We start from the raw sequence: 20,403 nt of genomic DNA, 5'->3' as shown, positions 1-20,403 counted from the left end.
TCGTTTTACTTTCAGGGAAGTGCAATACCTTATAATACTATGGTTCGAGCCGCTGTGGCCGCTGAATGCAAACAATAACCCCTGCGATGAGTATGCACGTTGCGTATACACGCCGACGTGCTATGCGCAGGATACAGCGACACGTGTGGCTGAGTACACCTCTATACCCAAACAAGAATGGAATGCGACACCAGTAGTGTATGTTATGTTGTGATCCAATGCAGCAACAATATATTTACTCAAAAAGATATACACAGAAAATACAACAATATCACAGAGAAAAGGCTACAACCAGTAGTACATACGTTTGTTCGCCAGCGCCTCCCGGATCCGGTCCTCAGTCAGTCTTAGCAAGATGACCTGCAGAGAATAGACTGAGGCCGGCCAGGAGGTCTTTCTTTTATACAATGGTTCCAAAACATAATACAAAAGAAACTGTAAGCTCTTCTTTCATAGGTCAAGGGGCAGGTCATTTACAGTACATGATGGGTCATAGGTTGGTTTGAATAGGTGGGCGATGCTTGGTCCAGGTCTACATGCAGAGGTCAGCCGAATATCACGAGTACAGTAATTACAGTAAGTTATGAATATTGTTTTCCTGCACATATCTATGCGCAGGAGAATGCTATAATCTGCAAACTGCGATCGGAATGTAGCCCTTGAAATACTGTACATCTGGATACCAAACACTATGTCCTGACCTAGTTCTGTCCCCTCACATCCTGTAAAGCTGGATATCTCTGTTGTTCTATTTCCTAAGTGAATGTAACTTGCTGGTGTGGTGTGTGGAGACATAGGGGTATATGCAATTGCGGTCGAATTCCCGAAATTGTCGAATTTCGGGTCATTTTCGACCCAAAAAAAAAATCGCCTATGCAATTCAGTGCTTTCCGACCAAAAAACGGACTTTCAAAATTCGACTTTTTGAAATTCGAATTTTTGCAAATTCGACTTTTCTGCAATGATACAAGTGCTGCAATTCGACCAAAGCATATTCAATTCAAGTTTGGAAATTCGACAGCAGTGCTTTTAGACAGCAAATTCGTTATTTTCAATCCGCCACACTTTGGAGGGTGAAAACAAATAAAAAAAATTTAAACATGTTTTTTTTTGTGTTTTTTTTTTTTGGGAATAGCAGATCTATTTATATTAGAAGGGATTAGGTACTTTTTTGTTTTGTTTTTGGAGGCACAAATATTATTTATATATTTTTTAAAATATTATTTTTTTTTTATTTATTTTTTTAATGCTGGAACGGTAAAATCATAAAAAAAAATGGCGTGGGGTCCCCCCTCCAAATCATAACCAGCCTCGGGCTCTTTGAGCTGATCCTGGTTCTAAAAATGCGGGGGAAAAATTGACAGGGGATCCCCCGTATTTTTAAAACCAGCACCGGGCTCTGCGCCTGGTGCTGGTGCCAAAAATACGGGGGACAAAAAGAGTAGGGGTCCCCCGTATTTTTAACACCAGCATCGGGCTCCACTAGCTGGACATATAATGCCACAGCCGGGGGTCACTTTTATGCCGTGCCCTGCGGCCGTGGCATTAAATATCCAACTAGTCACCCCTGGCCGGGGTACCCTGGGGGAGTGGGGACCCCTTCAATCAAGGGGTCCCCCCCCCCAGCCACCCAAGGGCCAGGGGTGAAGCCCGAGGCTGTCCCCCCCCCCATCCAATGGGCTGCGGATGGGGGGGCTGATAGCCTTTTGTGATAATAAAAAGATATTGTTTTTTCCAGTAGTACTACAAGTCCCAGCAAGCCTCCCCCGCAAGCTGGTACTTGGAGAACCACAAGTACCAGCATGCGGGAGAAAAGCGGGCCCGCTGGTACCTGTAGTACTACTGGGAAAAAAATACCCAAATAAAAACAGGACACACACACCGTCGACAGTAAAACTTTATTTCATACGTCGACACACACATACTTACCTATGTTCACACGCCGACATCGGTCCTCTTCTCCATGTAGAATCCACGGATACCTGAAAAGAAAAGTTCAATATACTCACCTCAGCCATGGTCCAGAGATAAATCCACGTACTTGGCAAAATAACAAACCGCAAATACCCGACCACCGGACTGAAAGGGGTCCCATGCTGACACATGGGACACCTTTCCACGAATGAGACCTGTCAGTGACAGCTGTCACAGAAAGGTCTCTAAGCCAATCAGGAAGCGCAACTTCGTTGCGCTCACCTGATTGGCTGTGCGCTGTCTGAACTCAGACAGCGCATCGCACAGCCCCGTCCATTATATTCAATGGTGGGAACTTAGCGGCTAGCGGTGAGGTCACCCGCCGGTCAGCGGCTGACCGGCGGGTGACCCCACCGCTACCCGCAAAGTTCCCACCATTGAAAGTAATGGAGCGGCTTTGCGATGCGCTGTCACAGTACAGACAGCGCACAGCCAATCAGGTGAGCGCCACGGAAGTAGCGCTTCCTGATTGGCTGAAGGGACTTCAGTGACAGGAGTCACGTGATGTCCCGGCATTCGGGAGAAAGGGGTCTGATGTGAAAGCATTGGACCCCTTTCAGTCCGGTATGGAGCGGGTATTTGCGTTTTTTTTTTTTTTTTACAAGTACGTGGATTTATCTCTCTGGACGTGGATTTATCTCTGGACGCTGGAAGGTGAGTATAATTTTTTCACAGGTACCCTCGGATCGTCGGAGACCGTGGCTGTCGGCGTGTCAACATAGGTAAGTATGTGTGTGTCGGTAGTAATAAAGTTTTACTATCAAGGCGTCTGTGTCCTGTTTTTATTTGGGTATTTTTTTCCCAGTAGTACTACAGGTACCAGCGGGCCCGTTTTTCTCCCGCATGCTGGTACTTGTGGTTCTCCAAGTACCAGCTTGCGGGGGAGGCTTGCTGGGACTTGTAGTACTACTGGAAAAAACTATATTCTGTCATTTTACTCAAGGCTATCAGCCTCCCATCCGCAGCCCTTGGATGGGGGGGACAGCCTCGGGCTTCACCCCTGGCCCTTGGGTGGCTGGGGGGGGGGACCCCTTGATTGAAAGGGTCCCCACTCCCCCAGGGTACCCCGGCCAGGGGTGACTAGTTGGATATTTGATGCCACGGCCGCAGGGCACGGCATAAAAGTGACCCCCGGCTGTGGCATTATCTGTCCAGCTAGTGGAGCCCGATGCTGGTGTTAAAAATACGGGGGACCCCTACTCTTTTTGTCCCCCGTATTTTTGGCACCAGCACCAGGCGCAGAGCCCGGTGCTGGTTTTAAAAATACGGGGGATCCCTGGCCAATTTTTCCCCGGATTTTTAGAACCAGGACCAGCTCGATGAGCCCGAGGCTGGTTATGCTTTGGAGGGGGGACCCCACGCCATTTTTTTTTTCGGGTTTTTCCCGTTTTTTACCATTTTTAAAATCGCGGCAAAATCCGCCAAATCGGCCGATTTTCGCCCACGATTCTGGCGAATCCGTTTTTCATTGAATATGGTGAATTCCGGCAGGCACCTGCCGGAATTCACCTGGCGAATTGAGTCGGAAAAAAAAACGGCGAAAAATTGCCGCGATTCGCCGTGAATTGCATATACCCCTATGTGTAAATTATGCACCGTGTGGATTTAATATTGGATATGTCTTTGCGGCTCTTCTATGCGAACGCATATTCTACCGTATTTACTCATACCACACGCTAATACGCAGGGCTTCACGAGCCAATGTACGCTGCGTGCGGGTATGCGCACGCACGGCAGAACATGTGCACTCTGTGGTGTTTGCACGTATAGTATGTGTGTAATATTTTCGACTTCGACAAGTCACTGGGTCGACATGGGCATTAGGTTGACACATGCAAAAGGTCTCGACATGGGTTTTTACAATGTTTTTAATTTTTTTGAACTTTTTCATACTTTTACGATCGCTCGAAGCATGAGGGGACACTATGCACTAATTGGGGTTCTTGGTCACTTTACAAAGAAAACAACCTTTTTCCATTTGACCTTTTCCACGTCGAACTGATGGCCATGTCGACTTTTTGCAGGTGTCGACCTAGTGCCTGTCGGCCAATAGTGATCGACCTAATGAGAGTCTACCTAAATAGGGTTGACCCAACAATCCTATTCCATTAAAAAGGGAAGGTGCTAGTAATATTACTATTGTAGTAGTACAGACTTAAAGAACCAAGCAGGGCTGAGGCTACTGATTACTCAGGGGTAAGCCTAAAGGTTAATGTTCCAATGTAAGTTTATTGAAGGGCACATTTATTTTTGTTATTAATTACAATACATTTTGTAAACAAAGTTTAACGTGGAGATTCAGCTCCGGGGAGCAATACCTGTGTTATGAACCATAAGGTCGCGCTGCCCCTCCACCGGTTCCCACTGCTAGGGAGACAGAACAGGCTATAGGCAGAGAGAACCCACTGTGAACAGATTAAGTAAGTATAGCCATAGGATAGTATGGGGCGGAGCAGACAGCAAGTGGGAGGGGGGCTGGACCCCGAGCGGGACAGAGTGGAGCGGGTGGGATGGACCAGTTTACAGAGAGGGAGACAGGAGCAGGCTGAGATGGCCCTTTACTAGTGGTAATGTACTGAGAAGAGAGGGAAAGAAAGAAACAGAAACTACTAGGCTCCTTTATAAATACTACCACAGTGGAACATGGTTAAGAAATGTACTTGACAATATTCCTTTTCTTCTAGTTAATCACATACACATTAGCTTTACAGCACCTGATTTTGTGTTGTAGTAAATGTGTAAGTGCAGGGCACATGCTAAGCCTTACGGTTTGGGTATGAGGTGTTGTGACCGGCGGTCTCCTGACCACCGGTCACGTAACTACATCCCAGCATCACCTAGAGGAAGCGGTAGCAATAGAACATTTGGTATAATAAAGATGTAGATTTCTGCCAAATATTACACATTTTTATTAATGATTTTTTTCACATATTAAAGTTGTAGCAACAGTCATTTATTTTAGGTAATTGGTAGCTATTCTTCTCCATTACGTAAGGCTTCAGTAATATTTGTAAAATAGTGTATGTACAGCCTTTAGCATGTTTCAGATACTTTAGTGTCATTCTAGAAGAGTGTAAAGAGTCTTGCTAAGAAGAACCTTCTCGATTCTGAAAACCAGAATGCACCATGAAATACTGCTCATTTGCTGCTACACAGATATTAGCAGGTTCTGCTTGGTGTTCTTTCAGTTTATTTAAAAATGTTCATTATGTAAAAAATAATAGCAGCAGTGCATGAAGCGTCACTGGGCTGTCAACAATGATCTTGGGGTCTGAGACACTCGTGTTTTTGGGTGTACTACGTTATAGCAGAGCTCGGGATCCCGGCGCCCAGCCGGCAGCGGGGCGAGCGCAAAAAGAGCCCCTTGCGGGCTCACTGCGCTTGTCACGCTGCAGGCACGGTGGCGTGCTGCGCACCACTCTATTTATTCTCCCTCCAGGGGTGTCAGGGAGAATAGTTGTCGGTATGCCGGCTATCGATATCCCAGCGCCGGTAAGCTGCGCGATAGGATCCTGACAGCCGGCATATCCAATGCCTCCCCATGTTTTTGTCTCCCGCCCCCATCCCTGTCCAGTAGATATATGGTGTGCGAACGCTGTAACACCGAATGGAAGACACTGATACTGTAATTGTGCAGACACAGGAATTCATGCAATCTAGGGGTCATCTACACACCTGCTCCTATGGGATCGTGAGGTCTGGCATCTAAAATATTAAACGGCATGTAAGATCCATGTATTGGCTAACGCTCCTGCATACACACTTAGTTGGCCCGATCAACTGATATCGGGTGATTAGTGATTGTATAGGTGTGTACCCAACTTAAGTGATGCAACAATATCTCAGTAGAAAAATAATTGGAATATACACAGATAATGAACAACACAATACAGTAAGTAGTGCTTCCAATTCACATTATATGACATCCACTCCCGCACAGTCCGCACCTATAGACTCCCGACTAAGTGGGTCATTCCGAGTTGACCGCTAGCTGCTTTCGGTCTCTGCGCAGCGATCAGGCAAAAAAGCGGCACTTCTACGCATGCGTATGCCGCACAATGCAAACACGCGTCGTGCTTTCACAACGGCCGATGTAGTTTCACACAAGGTTTAGCGAAGCTTTTCAGTCGCACTGCTGGCCGCAGAGTGATTGACAGGAAGTGGGCATTTCTGGGTGTCAACTGACTGTTTTCACGGAGTGTTTGAAAAAACGCAGGCGTGCCAGGAAAACGCAGGCGTGGCTGGGCGAACGCAGGGCGTGTTTGTGACGTCAAAGCAGGAACTAAACAGTCTGAAGTGATCGCAAGCGCTGAGTAGATCTGAAGTTACTCGGAAACTGCACAAAATAATTTTGTAGCCGCTCTGTGATCCTTTCGTTCACACTTCTGCTAAGCTAAAATACACTCCCAGTGGGAGGCGACATAGCGTTTGTACGGCTGCTAAAAACTGCTAGCGAGTGAACAACTCGGAATGACCACCTAAGCTCCCACAGTGGTCAGTGGGATGGGAACTGCTGCAGTTGAGTGAACTCTCATTTATACAATATTAGTAACACCACAGTGCTGGAAAGTATCCGAGATGACCATGTGACTGGCTTCTCCTCTTAATGGGTGGTCCGGTGCATGCCTGCACCACTCTGTAACAGGGACAGAGTCAATACGTGAATTAATAAGTGTAACCGTTAGTGTTTTATTTGTGTGACCCACACAAGCCAGCTGCTGCAGACGCAACAAAGAGGCCAGGAAATCTCTGTCCTCAGACGGAGATTCTGGCCTCGCCCCTCCCCCACAACATTGCTGCCCCCTCCCCGCCACCTGACGACATCAGATTGTTAATCACTGACAGTCTGATGCTGTACTGCGCCCTAGGTCGCAGTACGGGTCTGGGCGCATGCACAAAGTACCAATAACCGGTACTTTATGGCATGAGAGGCAACTCCAAGTGCATCTGAATAAGGCCCTCTCTGTCATTTCTCAGCCAGTATCTGGCAATTTATCCAGTGCTGCTGCATTCTTATTATTAACTTATTTTTTCCCCTTGCTATGTTCTGTGTCAGGACTTTCTTCTTGGGAGGGCAACAATACAAGGAGATGATGTATGTTTATTCCACAGCTTCCTGTAGCATTCTCAGTGTGGCCATTGCTGGGGAAGGTTCATGAGGAACCCTCTCTGTGTTACCTTGGGGCAAGTCGTGGGTTAATCGCAGGCCTGTAAGTAAATAGCCCCCAGCACTTCACCTGGGAGCAAGGTTATGCGGTAGAACCCCCGGCTTATTCCCCATAGAGGTATGGTGTTCATCAATGTATAGGCTAGTTATAAAATGAAAGTTTAAAAATGGATATACATATGAAGAACGAAACAAATGAAAATGTCGCTATGGTAACTGAATACTCATTCACACTTCTTTTTTGTGTTTTGCAGCCGGTATTACTAGATAGCAGCAGTATCCTCCCAGATCGGATCCTCCTGATGGACACGTTTTTCCAGATTCTTATTTACCATGGTGAGGTGAGTGCATCCAGAACCACGCTGCATCGTAAAACAACATTCCGGTTTTTCAGATCTCCATCTTTATTGTTGTGCTTGTTTGTGACTAAATCAACGCAAATAGTAATGAATGATTACCTTACAGACCATTGCACAGTGGAGGAAGGCGGGCTACCAGGACATGCCTGAGTATGACAACTTCCGACACTTGTTACAAGCCCCGGTGGATGATGGGCAGGAGATTCTTCACTCTCGTTTCCCGATGCCACGTTACATAGACACTGAGCATGGAGGGAGCCAAGTAAGTACACAGAAAGAGGGAGTGGGGTACATCTAGTCAGGGTCGGAGCTTCCACTAGGCAGCTTTAGGCAGCTGCCTAGGGGTACCGGGACCAGAGGGGGCGTCCTGCTACAGTTGCCTGAAAAGGTTGCACGGTCCTACCTTTCCCAGCTGCTGCAATCCCCCAGAACTCTTATCTTACAGTAGCCGCGACTGCTAAGCTCCCGTATTGCAGCCTCCAGCTCCACCTCCACCCGGCACAGGCAGTAACTTTGACAGCTCCTGGAGTCCTGGCTGGGGGTGACATGCAGCACTGCTCTTCATTCCAAGCTCTTTCACAGATTACTCAGGGGCAGATTTATTAATCACGGTGAAGTGATAAAGTGGAAGGTGATAAAGTACCAGCCAATCAGGTTTTAACTTCCATGTCACAGGTTTGGTTTGAAAAATGACAGTTAGGAGCTGAATGGCTGGTCCTTTATCACCTTCCACTTTATCACTTCACCCACAGTACCAACTCTGCACTGCAGCATGCAGGTACGGTGGCTGTACATTGCATTCTCTGCATTGATAAGGAAAGAGGACGAGAGCAGCAGTGTGGTGAGGGGGGGGGGGGGGGAGATGAGGAGTAGGCATGCACACAGTCTAGGGGGATGAGCAACACCATGCACAAAGATGGTTCGGCGGGATAGAACAGCAGACATTTATCAGAGTAAGGGGGAGGGGGTGAGAGCAGCATGCCTTTCATCTGAAGGGTGGGTAGGGGGAAGGGGCAGTAGGCAGAAGTTTTGCCTAGGGTGCAGAGAAACCTTGCACCGGCCCTGCATTTAGTAAAGACAATATAACAAAGTATATAACAGTTGTATAATAGTTTGGGATGACATTACTCCTGTAAAGGGAATGTGTGACCAGGTTCTGGATTTCCATTTTTTGTAATATAGAAACATAGAATTAGAGGGCAGATAAGAACCTCCTGGCCCATGTCTGCCCATGTACACACACTTGCACACTATGGGTAGTCTTTGTTGGACTTGGGAGCCAATTAACCTACTAGTATATTTGTAGATTGTGGGAGGAAACGGGAATATCCGGAAGAAACCCATGCCTCAGTGTTGTGAAGCAGTAATGCTAACCATTACACCATCCGTACTGCCCTATATACATGGCACATCCGTACTGCCCTATATACATGCCCTATATGCTGGCTGTGGCCCCATCTGCCTTGGAGAGAGCTACTCTTTCTGCTTTCTCCTCCTGCACTGGTAATGTGAGGGACCAGTGGCGTATGAAGGAGCTGCGTATCACCATGGCCCGGATGTAAGGGAGTGCGAGTCGGCCGGAGCGCCGAGATTCTTGTCATACTCGTAAAAAATGTTATAGCAGCAAACATTTACAAGGCAAAACCAGGTTGGTACAATGTACAAGTTCGGCCGGAATCTCGGAGCTTCGGCGGTCTCGCACTCCATTACATCCAGCCCCATGTGTTTTAATAAATGTATTGCGCAAAAGGTGCCATGCGATGTACAGTATATATACAATGGGACTACAGAGCCTGTTGACAGGTTCCCTTTAATAAACATTCTGTTACATACACATACAGAACATTCTCAGCTAAGGTAGCTTTACAGTCAATATGGCGGCACCTGCAAGGACACTACATTTGTTACCTTCTGATTAAAACGTTGGCATCCTGGTGGTCAAAAAACTGACTGCCCCCGCGTGTCAGGCCCCCCCCCCTCTCCCCCCACAAGAGCGCAAAAGCATCGCACGACGGCGTTACTTTCGCATCCGGCGAGTAGCTCCCTGCCTGCACAGCCTAGCTGCGCTGGCAGGCGGCTACCTGCCATGTCCCAGGATGCAGCGGCTGCGTGTGACGTCACACAGCCACCACTGCCCGTAACAATCTGGATATGCCTGCGTTGTCTTCACCGTGCCCCGCCAACAGCATTCTAACGCCGTTGGCATGCCCCTTCCCGCCCCGCGACTGCCTCTGCCTGTCACTCAGGCAGAGGCAATCGCAGCCCTGTGATGCTGTTAAAATCTCACTGGGCCTCCCGGGTTGTGCGTGCGCGCTCCACTAAGGGCTTCAGACTAAATTTGAATATAAATGTAAAAATAAAGTGTTGAACATCATCGTGCACAGTGTGAAAGGAAGAGTGGAACTAGAAATTATATTACCGAAACTTGGGATACGGTCATTAGGTCGACAGTTCAAAAGGTCAACATGAGTTTAAAAAAAATATATATTTTTGAACTTTTTCATACTTTGCGATCCACGATGACTACAATTGGGAACGGTAACCATGCAAGAGGACACGGTGCACTAATTGGGGTTCCCCGTCACTTTACGAAGAAAACGCCACCAAAAAAAAGTAAAAAAACTCATGTCGACCTTTTGACCCGTAGTTGTGTCGACCAGCGACCCATGACCTTGAAACTTTAAGCCTCTGTGAACGTCCTGTTGGTCTTTATAGGGTGGTACCCTGAAGGCCTAAACATTCTGATTACTGTCAAAGTCAGAAAAATGTCTCAATGCACGTTGCCATATTTGCACCGCACACTGGTCCGCGCTGCGCGTGCGTGCGCTCTCCCGTGGATGCGCATACCCGCAATAACGTGCACTCGCAGGCGCGGTATGCGTATTTACGGTAGAGTTTATGTAGTCGTAGCGTGCGACTCATTCGTTACAAATGTTCACAATTAATGTAGTTTATAGATCATGGTCCCTTTGATAGATTCTGAAAGTTTGGTTAAAATACAATGTCCCAGAGCTGAGGAATCCCTCTTTATATCGTACGAAGGGTCTAACAGGAATCATACAGCAGTGTTTGGTACCCATCGGAAGAGTATTTAATTAGCAATATTCCGGTGTTGGTTTGGAGCGTATTAATCGCTCGTGCGAATAGTTATGGATATAAGAAGTTTATGTCCATTTCTATTAATTACACATACTCAGGTATGCGGCGGGAAACCCAGTTTCCCACCCACCTGAGCTGTTGGAAATCGTCACAGCCCACCTGTATGAATCACCCTATGACCTTTTGTTATGATACAGGGCCGAATTCCTTCGGCCAATGGACAATGGGATTGTAGGACCAGGAGATTGCATTGTGTGTGGGGCATAAATAGGCAGGCCGACCACATCCAGCTCTCACTCTCTCATCAACGGTTATCTGCTGATAACCGGGAGCTGGATATCGAGGCGCAGGCGATCATACCCTTTGTGCGTAAGTTTTCTCTCCGTTATCATTGTCTCTCTGTGAGCCAATTTCTCTCATCTCATATCTCTCTCTCTCTCTCTCTCTGTTCTGTTCTCTCATATCTCCCCTAGACTAGGCTAGTATTGTATTGTATTAGATAGTATTGTATTGTATTGCATTTAGGTCAGTGTAGTATTGTCTTTTTGTATTTGTTGTTTAGTTCTGTGGTTAGGAAGTCTCTGTTATATTGTAGTGTATCATATGTACTGTTATCCCCTTTTACAAGTATATTAGACATAATACAGTTAATAGGCCTTGGAACCTAAACCAGTATCTGTGTATTTTCTATAGTGATAAGTGTTCACTTGAGCGTCGGTGACGCTCAAGCAGCTTTGTAGATAGTCAGGTTACACAAGGTTGCACTTACACCCTGTACTCACATTAAGGTATTCAGTGTATTTCATTGGTATAAGGTTTTAACATAAAGGTATAGTGTTGTAAGCGTCTGCATCGCTGGTGACCTCCTCGTGGTCTCGAGCGTATGCTACGCTACAGCGAATCATTCCCCTAGACATAACCAATAACGTGTTCTGTGATCACTGGGCCGTGAGCGAACGTGACGCTTGAGCGTCTCGCCTACGGCTGAGCGATCGCTACGCCAATAGCGTACCATTACGGTACTTCTTAAGTAATCAGCGTACAGTGTTCTTAGCTTCATAAAGGGTAGTTTATACGACAAGGAATTTAGCATTCTCAATTGCGGGCTCGTCCTATACTTCTCACATCTGCACTAGGTAGATCAGCAGACATTATCCCCCAGCAAAGGGTGGGAGATTGTCTCATAGTGCTGGCGGGATAAGCGTCTGCTTCGCTTAGACAAAGAGTGCTGAAGGAACCCGGTAACCGGAAGTAAGAACAAAACGCTTGTGTCTTTTAAAACTGTTTATTTTTCTTTTGTCTTGCGTACGCATACATTTATCTGCATTTCTTTTTCAAATTTCGTATATCACTATTCCTGTTTGCCAATTTTTTATAGTTGATAGAAAGTGCTAAAAAGAGATTTGCTGTTATTGCATAGTAGAGGTAATAGTTAAAGTATAGAACAAATACACGGTTTGTCTGAGATACAAGGCAGTCAGTGTGGATTGCGGTAGATGATCAGGGATCATTTACATTGATAAAAGTATATATATTGTGTTACGGTGGATCTTTGCATTTCGTACACGTGTCGCTAACAAAGACTAGCGTACGCAATCCAAAGGCAGACGCACGCAGCGTACATTACGCAACGTAGCGTCTGGTTACGCCCACGTAGCCCAAGTCACGAAAAGTTGAATTAGCGCAAAGCGATAATTAGCGCAAAAGCGATAAGTAACGCACAGCGGTAGATAACGCGAAGCGGTAAATAACGCAAATCTATTTTTGGAAAATCGGAAATTTAGTTTAACAGATCCTGCTCCTAATTGGTAACACTTTTGGCCTAAAGACAATTTCTGCGCAGAAATAGATATAGAAACAAAGTGTACATGTGTTGAGTGAGTGTGTTTTGTATACAAAAGTTTATATAACTTTAAGGTGGAACCAAAAGGAAAGCCGGGTACTCGTCAAGGGACATACGTGTAAGTGACATATACGGTGGCCAGGGAGGCATCCCTGGTTAAATAATATTTGAGCATTAGAGTATAGCGGACCATAAGGTAACAAGACCAGGAGGTCATAAGTAACAAGACCAGGAGGTCATAAGGAACAAGACCAGGAGGTCGTAAGGTAAAAGGTCCGCTATAAAAGTCCAGTGGCACAACGCCTGGGGTGTTGGTGCAGAACCCATATAGGCCATAAGCTCTTGCTGAAGGAATCGCGGCCGGAAACATCGATTCCATTGGTCTTTCAGTACATGACAAGTAGTGCTCGTGTACTGAACGATTGGACCGCACGTAATTGTGTGCAGTAGTTAGTGATCTGACCTAATACCATTAGAGTAAAGTGGTCACAAACGCTATTTGTACATTCTGACGTGATTTGTGTAATTTTTTATTTTTGGAAGGGAAGTTCGCTGGTCACTCAGGAACTATCTAACAACCCCACCTTTACTGGAAAGAGTAAGTGTCCTGCGGGTAACCCTCATATGTTCCAGTAAACTGAAGGTTCCATAGGGGCCCTGTATCGAGTACGCCAGCACCACGTCGGTGTGATCAGGTCGTATTGGTCGAGGTGGGCGAGTGAGTGGGGTACTCGGTAAACCGCCACCGCCGGCCTACTGTGGAGTAATTTGGTTGTCTGAAAAGGCTTGCTGAAAACCTTGATACAGAGATCCAAGGAGGACTAAGCAACACCTGCAGACTATGGGGGCCAGTTGCTCAGGTAGGGGGCGATCAACCCTGGTTCAGGTTGATTCTGTGAACCGACCAGTTGGGTCGGCACGATATGTAATGTGTGAAAAATATGGAATTCACACCGAATCTTTATGTGATGAATGGGAGAGAATGACTGTACAAGACAGGGACAAATTCCCAAGAATAGGTAGCTTTAGTCCAGAAGTGTTACAAAATTTAAGGAGGAGGATATGTCTCGTAAAATCAGCAAAGAGACGAATTCAGCATCATGATTATTTACAGTTATGGCACCAGGAAGGTGAGATACAGAGAGGTTTGGCTCTGGCGGCAGGATCTGGGGCAGTCAGGAAGTTGATTGCCACAGCTCCTCCCCCACCATACATTGCAGGAGAGAAGTTGATTGCGGAGAGAAACGCACTGGGTTGTAAAACACAAACTCTTAGTAACACTGTAAATGTTAATGATGTTAACCAAATAACTCATGCAAGTATTAACCCGTGCAAGATGTACCCTGTTTTGAACCTTCCTCAGGAGTGTGATCAAGAAGACGATTCAGCAACAATTTCAGCTCTCTCTCTTGCAGCCACCATAGCAGAGACCACAGTAGGCACAGCGACACCCACGAGATTAGTGAAAGCCCCTAGCGGAGGGATAGGTGAGGTCGTGTCAACGGGTAAGTACGGCACCATGCACTACACTGAAACAATTGTACCACAACAAGCTGTAGAATCTACACAGGAAGAGACTGTTAGAATTGCTCCTGTAAGGGTAATAGCAGTTCCCAATGGAAAAACAGATGTGTCTGGAGCCACTCCCATAAGGAACATTGCCATGTACACTCCATTTTCCAGAATGGAATTAAGAACAATAGTGTCCGAATTTCCTGACCCCAGGAAGGATTTAGTTGCTAGCCAAAAATACATCAGGGATTTAGGTAACACTGTAGAACCCAACAACAAGGATTGGCAGATACTGCTAAGAGCTTGTTTACCTTCCAATGTTGATGCAACTCAGTTTTTAGCTGATTGTGCATTGGATAAAGATGTACCGCTTACAGACGTGTACAACAAGGATAATGTAAAAAGGATAAATTTACAGCTAAAAGAGTATTTCCCTGCCGTTGTTAAATGGAATAAAATATTTTCCATTAAGCAAAAGGAGTCCGAAACGGCAACAGAATATTTTCACCGGGCACTATTAGAAATGGCAAAGTACACTGGTATAGAAGACATTAAGACCAACCCAAACCATCGAGAAGTAGCAGTATCTGTACTGATGGATGGTTTGAAAGAAACATTAAAAGCTAGGGTACAGACCACGCAGCCATGTTGGCGAGGTCTGTCAGTGTCCACCTTGAGAGAGGCTGCTATTGATCACGACAGAAATATCACTAGGCACAGGGAGTCGCAAAGTGATAAGTTGATGTCCGTAAGTATACAGGCGCTGACCACAAGGCAGCCTGCGTATGTACCACCGAATCCTGTGGGTAAGGCAAGTGTAATAACATGTTTTTCTTGTAACAGACCGGGACACTTTGCACGAGAATGTAGAACAAAGAATGTACAAAGGTCTTTTCAACCCCCTAGACAACAACACAACATACGACATTGGGAGCAGGGTCCACAGAGGCGGAGTTTTGAGCCACATACAGGGGAAACAAAAAGATATCCCCCGAACAGAGATTGGCATGCCTCTGGTAGTTCCCAGCTAACTCCCTCACAAGTAGTTGCTGCCAGCGGGATTCAGGGAGGTCAGCATACCCAATAGGGGTGTGGCCATACCTGTAATCTGCAGCCAGTTAAGTTGATTGCCAGTCTTGGAAGCGAACCAGAGATTGCAATCAATGTAGCTGGTAAAACTTTAAACTTTCTTGTAGACACAGGGGCGGCCAAGTCAGTGATAAATTCGACAGTGGGCATGAGAACCACTGGTAGGACAATTCCAGCCATGGGAGTAACAGGAGTAGTCCAGCACTACCCTGTTAGCAAACCAGCCGAGATTACAATAGGGCCTTTGCATACCAAGCATTCCTTTTTGCTGGCTGCATCTGCACCAACTAATCTCCTGGGTAGAGACTTACTATGTAAAATGGGTTGCGTCATTTATTGTACTCCTGAAGGTGTATTCTTGGACATCCCTGAGAATCACGCTCAGGAAGTACGAGACATGTTAGACTCCCCATCAAAATTAATGTCACATTCCATTATGACAAATAGGAATCCATCCCAAGTAGAAGAGATGACATCTCAGATACCAGAGTCGCTTTGGACAAAAGATGGACAGGACACTGGATTAATGGCAAATGTAGCTCCAGTAGTTGTGCAAGTAAAAGATGGTAGGATAGCTCCAAAAATCCCACAGTATCCTCTGAAGCCAGAGGTGGAGTTAGGAGTTTTTCCCGTAATAGAGCGCTTGCTACAACAGGGCATTCTAGTAAGAACGTCCAGCACAGCAAATAGTCCCATCTTCCCTGTTAAAAAGAGTGGGGGGAGGGGTTACAGGCTAGTGCAGGATCTAAGGGGGATTAACAAAATAGTTGAGAGTCAGTTCCCCGTAGTGCCTAATCCAGCTGTCATCCTAATGCAAATTCCTCCCACTGCCAAATTTTTCACTGTTATTGACCTCTGCTCCGCTTTCTTTTCAGTACCTCTGCACCCTGACAGCCAATATTTGTTTGCATTCACATACAGAGGAGTCCAATACACGTGGACTCGGTTACCCCAAGGTTTCATAGATAGTCCAAGTATATTTTCTCAGGCTTTGCATGATTGTTTACAGTCTTTCCAACCGGAAAGTGGATCAGTGTTGATACAGTACGTGGATGATCTACTACTTTGTTCTGATTCATTGGAGGCATCCCTGAAGGATACGAAACAGCTCCTGTTTCATCTTTCAGACACAGGTCACAAGGTCTCCAAAGACAAGTTGCAATTATGCCAAGCTAAGGTAAAATACTTGGGACACTGTCTAACACAAGGACTGAGACACCTGACCGCTGATAGAATCCAAGCCATTAGAGACATGACACTGCCACAAACCCAGCAACAGATCAGGACGTTTTTAGGAATGTGTGGGTATTGCCGTAATTGGATCCCAGGGTTTTCCATATTGGCGCTACCTTTGCAGGAAATGGTCTCGTCAAACAAACCTGATCGGATTTCGCATACAGACGAATCCGAAACAGCATTTGAGAGACTCAAACAGTGCCTAACGCAGGCACCAGCACTAGGTATGCCAGACTATGGGAAACCCTTTGAACTATACGGAACAGAAAGTGCTGGGTGCGCAGCAGGTGTACTAACACAAAAACACGGTGATGCCAGCAGGCCAATTGCATACTACAGCGCTCAGCTAGACACGGTAGCGCGATCCCTCCCCACATGCTTGCGTAGCGTTGCGGCGATAGCATTGCTAGTGACAAAAAGCGAAGATGTCGTGCTAGGCCACAACCTCACAATCCATACACCGCATGCGGTATCTGCCTTATTGAATTCTGCCCAAACCAGACACGTCTCATCAGCAAGGTTTACAAGATGGGAATTGGCATTAATGGCCCCCGTAAACATCACCATAAGGAGATGCAGTACATTAAACCCTGCGACATTTCTCCCAGGTGTGCCTGGACAGGCACAAAGGGTGGGAGGTGAGAGTGATGGGGAAGGAGGATTTAATGCAAAGGAAGATGCACATGATTGTATGGAATATTTGACCCAAAATTTTACCGCAAGGCCTGACATCAGTGACAATCCACTGGAAGATGCAGAACTCACGTTCTACACGGATGGTAGTTGTCACAGACAGTCAGACTCGGGAGACTTGTGTACTGGATACGCAGTCGTAGATGACCAAGACACCATAGAAGCGGAACCACTAGGCCCACCTCACTCAGCCCAGGTTGCTGAACTGGTCGCCCTAACCAGAGCATGTGAATTGGCTAAGGGTAAGTCTGCCAATATCTACACCGATTCTAGATACGCGTTCGGGGTAGTACATGATTTCGGAGCGCTATGGCGTCTCAGAAATTTCATGACGGCAGCTGGTACACCGATAGCGCATGCAGCTCACATAAAAAGGCTTCTAACAGCGATACAGGAACCCGACAGAGTGGCTGTTATCAAATGCAAAGCACATACATATAGCCAAGACCCAGTATCCCTTGGTAACAGCCGAGCAGACGAAGCCGCAAAGCTTGCAGCTGCTACCCCCACACGGACAGACACCACACAGTTGATGGTATTTAATACCATCAACACACAGAAGTTGTGTGAGATGCAGAATCTGTGTTCCACACAGGAAAGAGCAGTCTGGAAGGCAAAGGGATATGGCCAGGAGTCCTCAGGGCTCTGGACGGATGGACATGGTAAACCAGTGGCCCCCAGGGCATACCTTCCATGTCTGGCTGAAGCAGCTCACGGGCTGACTCATCTAGGCAAGGAGGGGATGTGCAAATTGGTAAGAGCATACTGGTGCGCCCCAGGATTCTCCTCTCATGCGAGTAAAAGAGCAATGTCATGCCTTACCTGTCTGAGAAAGAATATTGGAAAGGCAATACCTACAGAACCATCCCATATCCCACCTGCCGGCGGCCCTTTCCAAGTAATACAAATTGACTTCATTCAATTACCCCCATGTCGAAATTTGAAATATGTACTTGTTTGTATAGATGTTTTCTCGAATTGGGTCGAGGCTTTTCCAGCAGCTACAAATACCGCTATGTTTACAGCTAAGAAAATTGTGCAGGAATTTGTATGTAGATATGGTATCCCTAGAATCATTGAAAGTGATAGGGGTACCCATTTTACAGGTGATGTCTTTCAAGGAATGTGTAAGTTGATGGGAATTGATAGCAAGCTGCACACTCCGTACCGTCCACAGGCGAGTGCGAAGGTCGAAAGAGTGAACAGCACTATTAAAAATAAATTGAGTAAAGTAATGGCAGAGACAGGATTGACGTGGCCAGAAGCTTTACCTATTGTTTTGTATAGCATCAGAACCACTCCCAGGTCCCCTCTTAATCTGTCTCCTTTTGAAATTCTGTTTGGTCGACAACCGCATGTCATGATTAACCCTCAGGATGATTTGAAATGTAACAATGAAGTAACTGTAAAGTACTTGATTAACATGAGTAAACAGTTGAGGAATCAAAATGATAATCTGAAGTTGGTGATTCCTGATTTACCAGATAGTAATTGTCATGACATTGAACCTGGGGATTATGTAATGATACGAAATTTTCTACGCTCAGGTTGTCTTATTGATAGATGGGAAGGACCATACCAGGTCTTATTGACCAGCACCACAGCATTGAAGGTTGCTGAGAGAGAGACTTGGGTCCATTCATCCCACTGCAAAAAGGTTGCTGATCCAGAGAAGTCCCGTGACAAGGAACAGACGGTAGAGGTTGTATCACTGGAGTGTCTGTTCCAGGAGGACTGAGGCGGCTCCTGAGCCTTGAAGATCGAAAGCAGCTGTCGACTCCCCTCTCCCTTTTATTGTTTTCCCCACTTCCCATCCCCTCTCCCTTAAAATTTCTTTTTCCCCCCTTCTCATTCTTCTCTATTTCCTCCTCAAAGATGGACTTGCCCCAAGAGACTGTGATCCGGATTTTGATGTTAACCATGATGTTGACCAGAGCAGTCTGTTCCGGCGAGAGTACCATAGAGGTCGAGAGAGGTTCTGGAATGGGTTCCGATTATGATGATGGAGGCGTAGTTTTCCAAGATCAACCAAACCAACAAGCAAAGGCGAGTATCAGAAAACGATCCGATAGAAGAAATTGTGATGGATTGTTAGCTGAAGAAAATTGTATCTGTAGGCTCTGTGATAATCTGGTTGAAGATGGATGCATAAAGAAATGCCAATCTAGTTTTAATATCCATATGGACCGGCATCCATTGAGTGACTATCACTCTCTAGTGGGTAACGTGTTAAACCAAACAGATTGTTGGGTATGCTCTCAAGTACCTCAGGGTCACAGCAAATCAGGGCTAGTACCATTCCCTTTAACGTTAGGGGAGGTACTTGAGCTAAGTGGTGGGAGACCGGTGGATCGGAGGTTTAACATCTCCAGCCCTCCTAGTTTGAAGCTCCACCAATACCATGTGGATAGGTCCCTCATATGTTTTAACATCTCCAATCCCAGAAAACCGGGAAATTGGGAAGTGTCATGGAGCAACCTTACCATGACCTTTTCACATAGAGCAGATAGAATGCCTACAGATACAGAGCTCGTACGCCACATAGCCAGTAGAGGAAAATCTTTCCGGTATCGATATACCTTAGGAAATAGGATTACTAGAGTTGGAGAGGTATCACCAGGATACTGTGCACATATCGTACAAACCGATACGTGCATTAGGCAGATGGAAGAATTAGGGTCAGGAGATTTCACCTGGAAGGTTTGTAACATGGTCATGTCCTTCTCCGTCCCATATGTTCTCCCCGATGATGCATATTTCATATGCGGGAGAAAGGCGTACAAGTGGCTTGCCCCAAACTCTGAAGGATTGTGTTATATTGGAAAAGTATTGCCTGAAGTGATGACTGTTACACATGACAAAATGAAGGACATACACCGTGGTGCCCAAGCTCCTTATACTCACACTCATTACGAGCACCGAGTTAAAAGACAACTGTCAGAAAGGTTAGAGCATCCGGCCTCTGATCTTATCCATGAATCCACCGGGATTCAGGTTCTGGTAGCGTTAGATTTCACTCGCACCGCTCGAGGTGTGATGAATTATAGATACATTTCCGCACTCGCCAATTTGTTAGATAATATCACTGAAATGTATGATGACACGTTTAGATACACTGGAAGAGAACTTCAAGCTTACAAAACAGAACTAGTTCAGCATAGGATGGTTCTTAATTATCTTACAGCAGTAACAGGCGGATATTGTGTTACATTGGCAACACAGTACGGCATAAAGTGTTGCACGTATATCACAAATAGCACCGAGGATCCGGTAGAGGTCATAGACCAAAAGATGGACGATATTCTCCAACTAAAGTGGGAATTTCGTCGAAAACACAATCTCACCCTTGCTGCTGTAGGTAATGAGCTGACTGGTTGGGTGTCATGGTTGAACCCGCGAAATTGGTTCTCCGGTTTAGGAGACTGGGCTCA

At 46.1% G+C, this 20,403-nt stretch overlaps 1 protein-coding gene across 4 annotated transcripts in view; it reads left to right on the top strand.

Annotated features, from left to right (window-relative positions):
- The window catches only part of LOC134980612 (protein transport protein Sec23A), a 265,943-nt gene that overhangs the window by 230,791 nt on the left and 14,749 nt on the right, over positions 1 to 20,403 (top strand). For all 4 annotated transcript variants that reach the window (XM_063947502.1, XM_063947500.1, XM_063947503.1 and 1 more), the window contains 2 exons: positions 7,396 to 7,482; positions 7,607 to 7,762. In XM_063947502.1, the coding sequence (XP_063803572.1) occupies positions 7,396 to 7,482; positions 7,607 to 7,762 (243 nt within the window). The remainder of the gene's footprint in view (positions 1 to 7,395; positions 7,483 to 7,606; positions 7,763 to 20,403) is intronic.

The sequence above is a fragment of the Pseudophryne corroboree genome, chromosome 12 (assembly GCF_028390025.1).
Source record: "Pseudophryne corroboree isolate aPseCor3 chromosome 12, aPseCor3.hap2, whole genome shotgun sequence".
NCBI classification, from domain to species: Eukaryota; Metazoa; Chordata; class Amphibia; order Anura; family Myobatrachidae; genus Pseudophryne; species Pseudophryne corroboree.
Note: the sequence above shows the minus strand (reverse complement) of the source record. Positions and strands in the feature narration are given on the sequence as shown.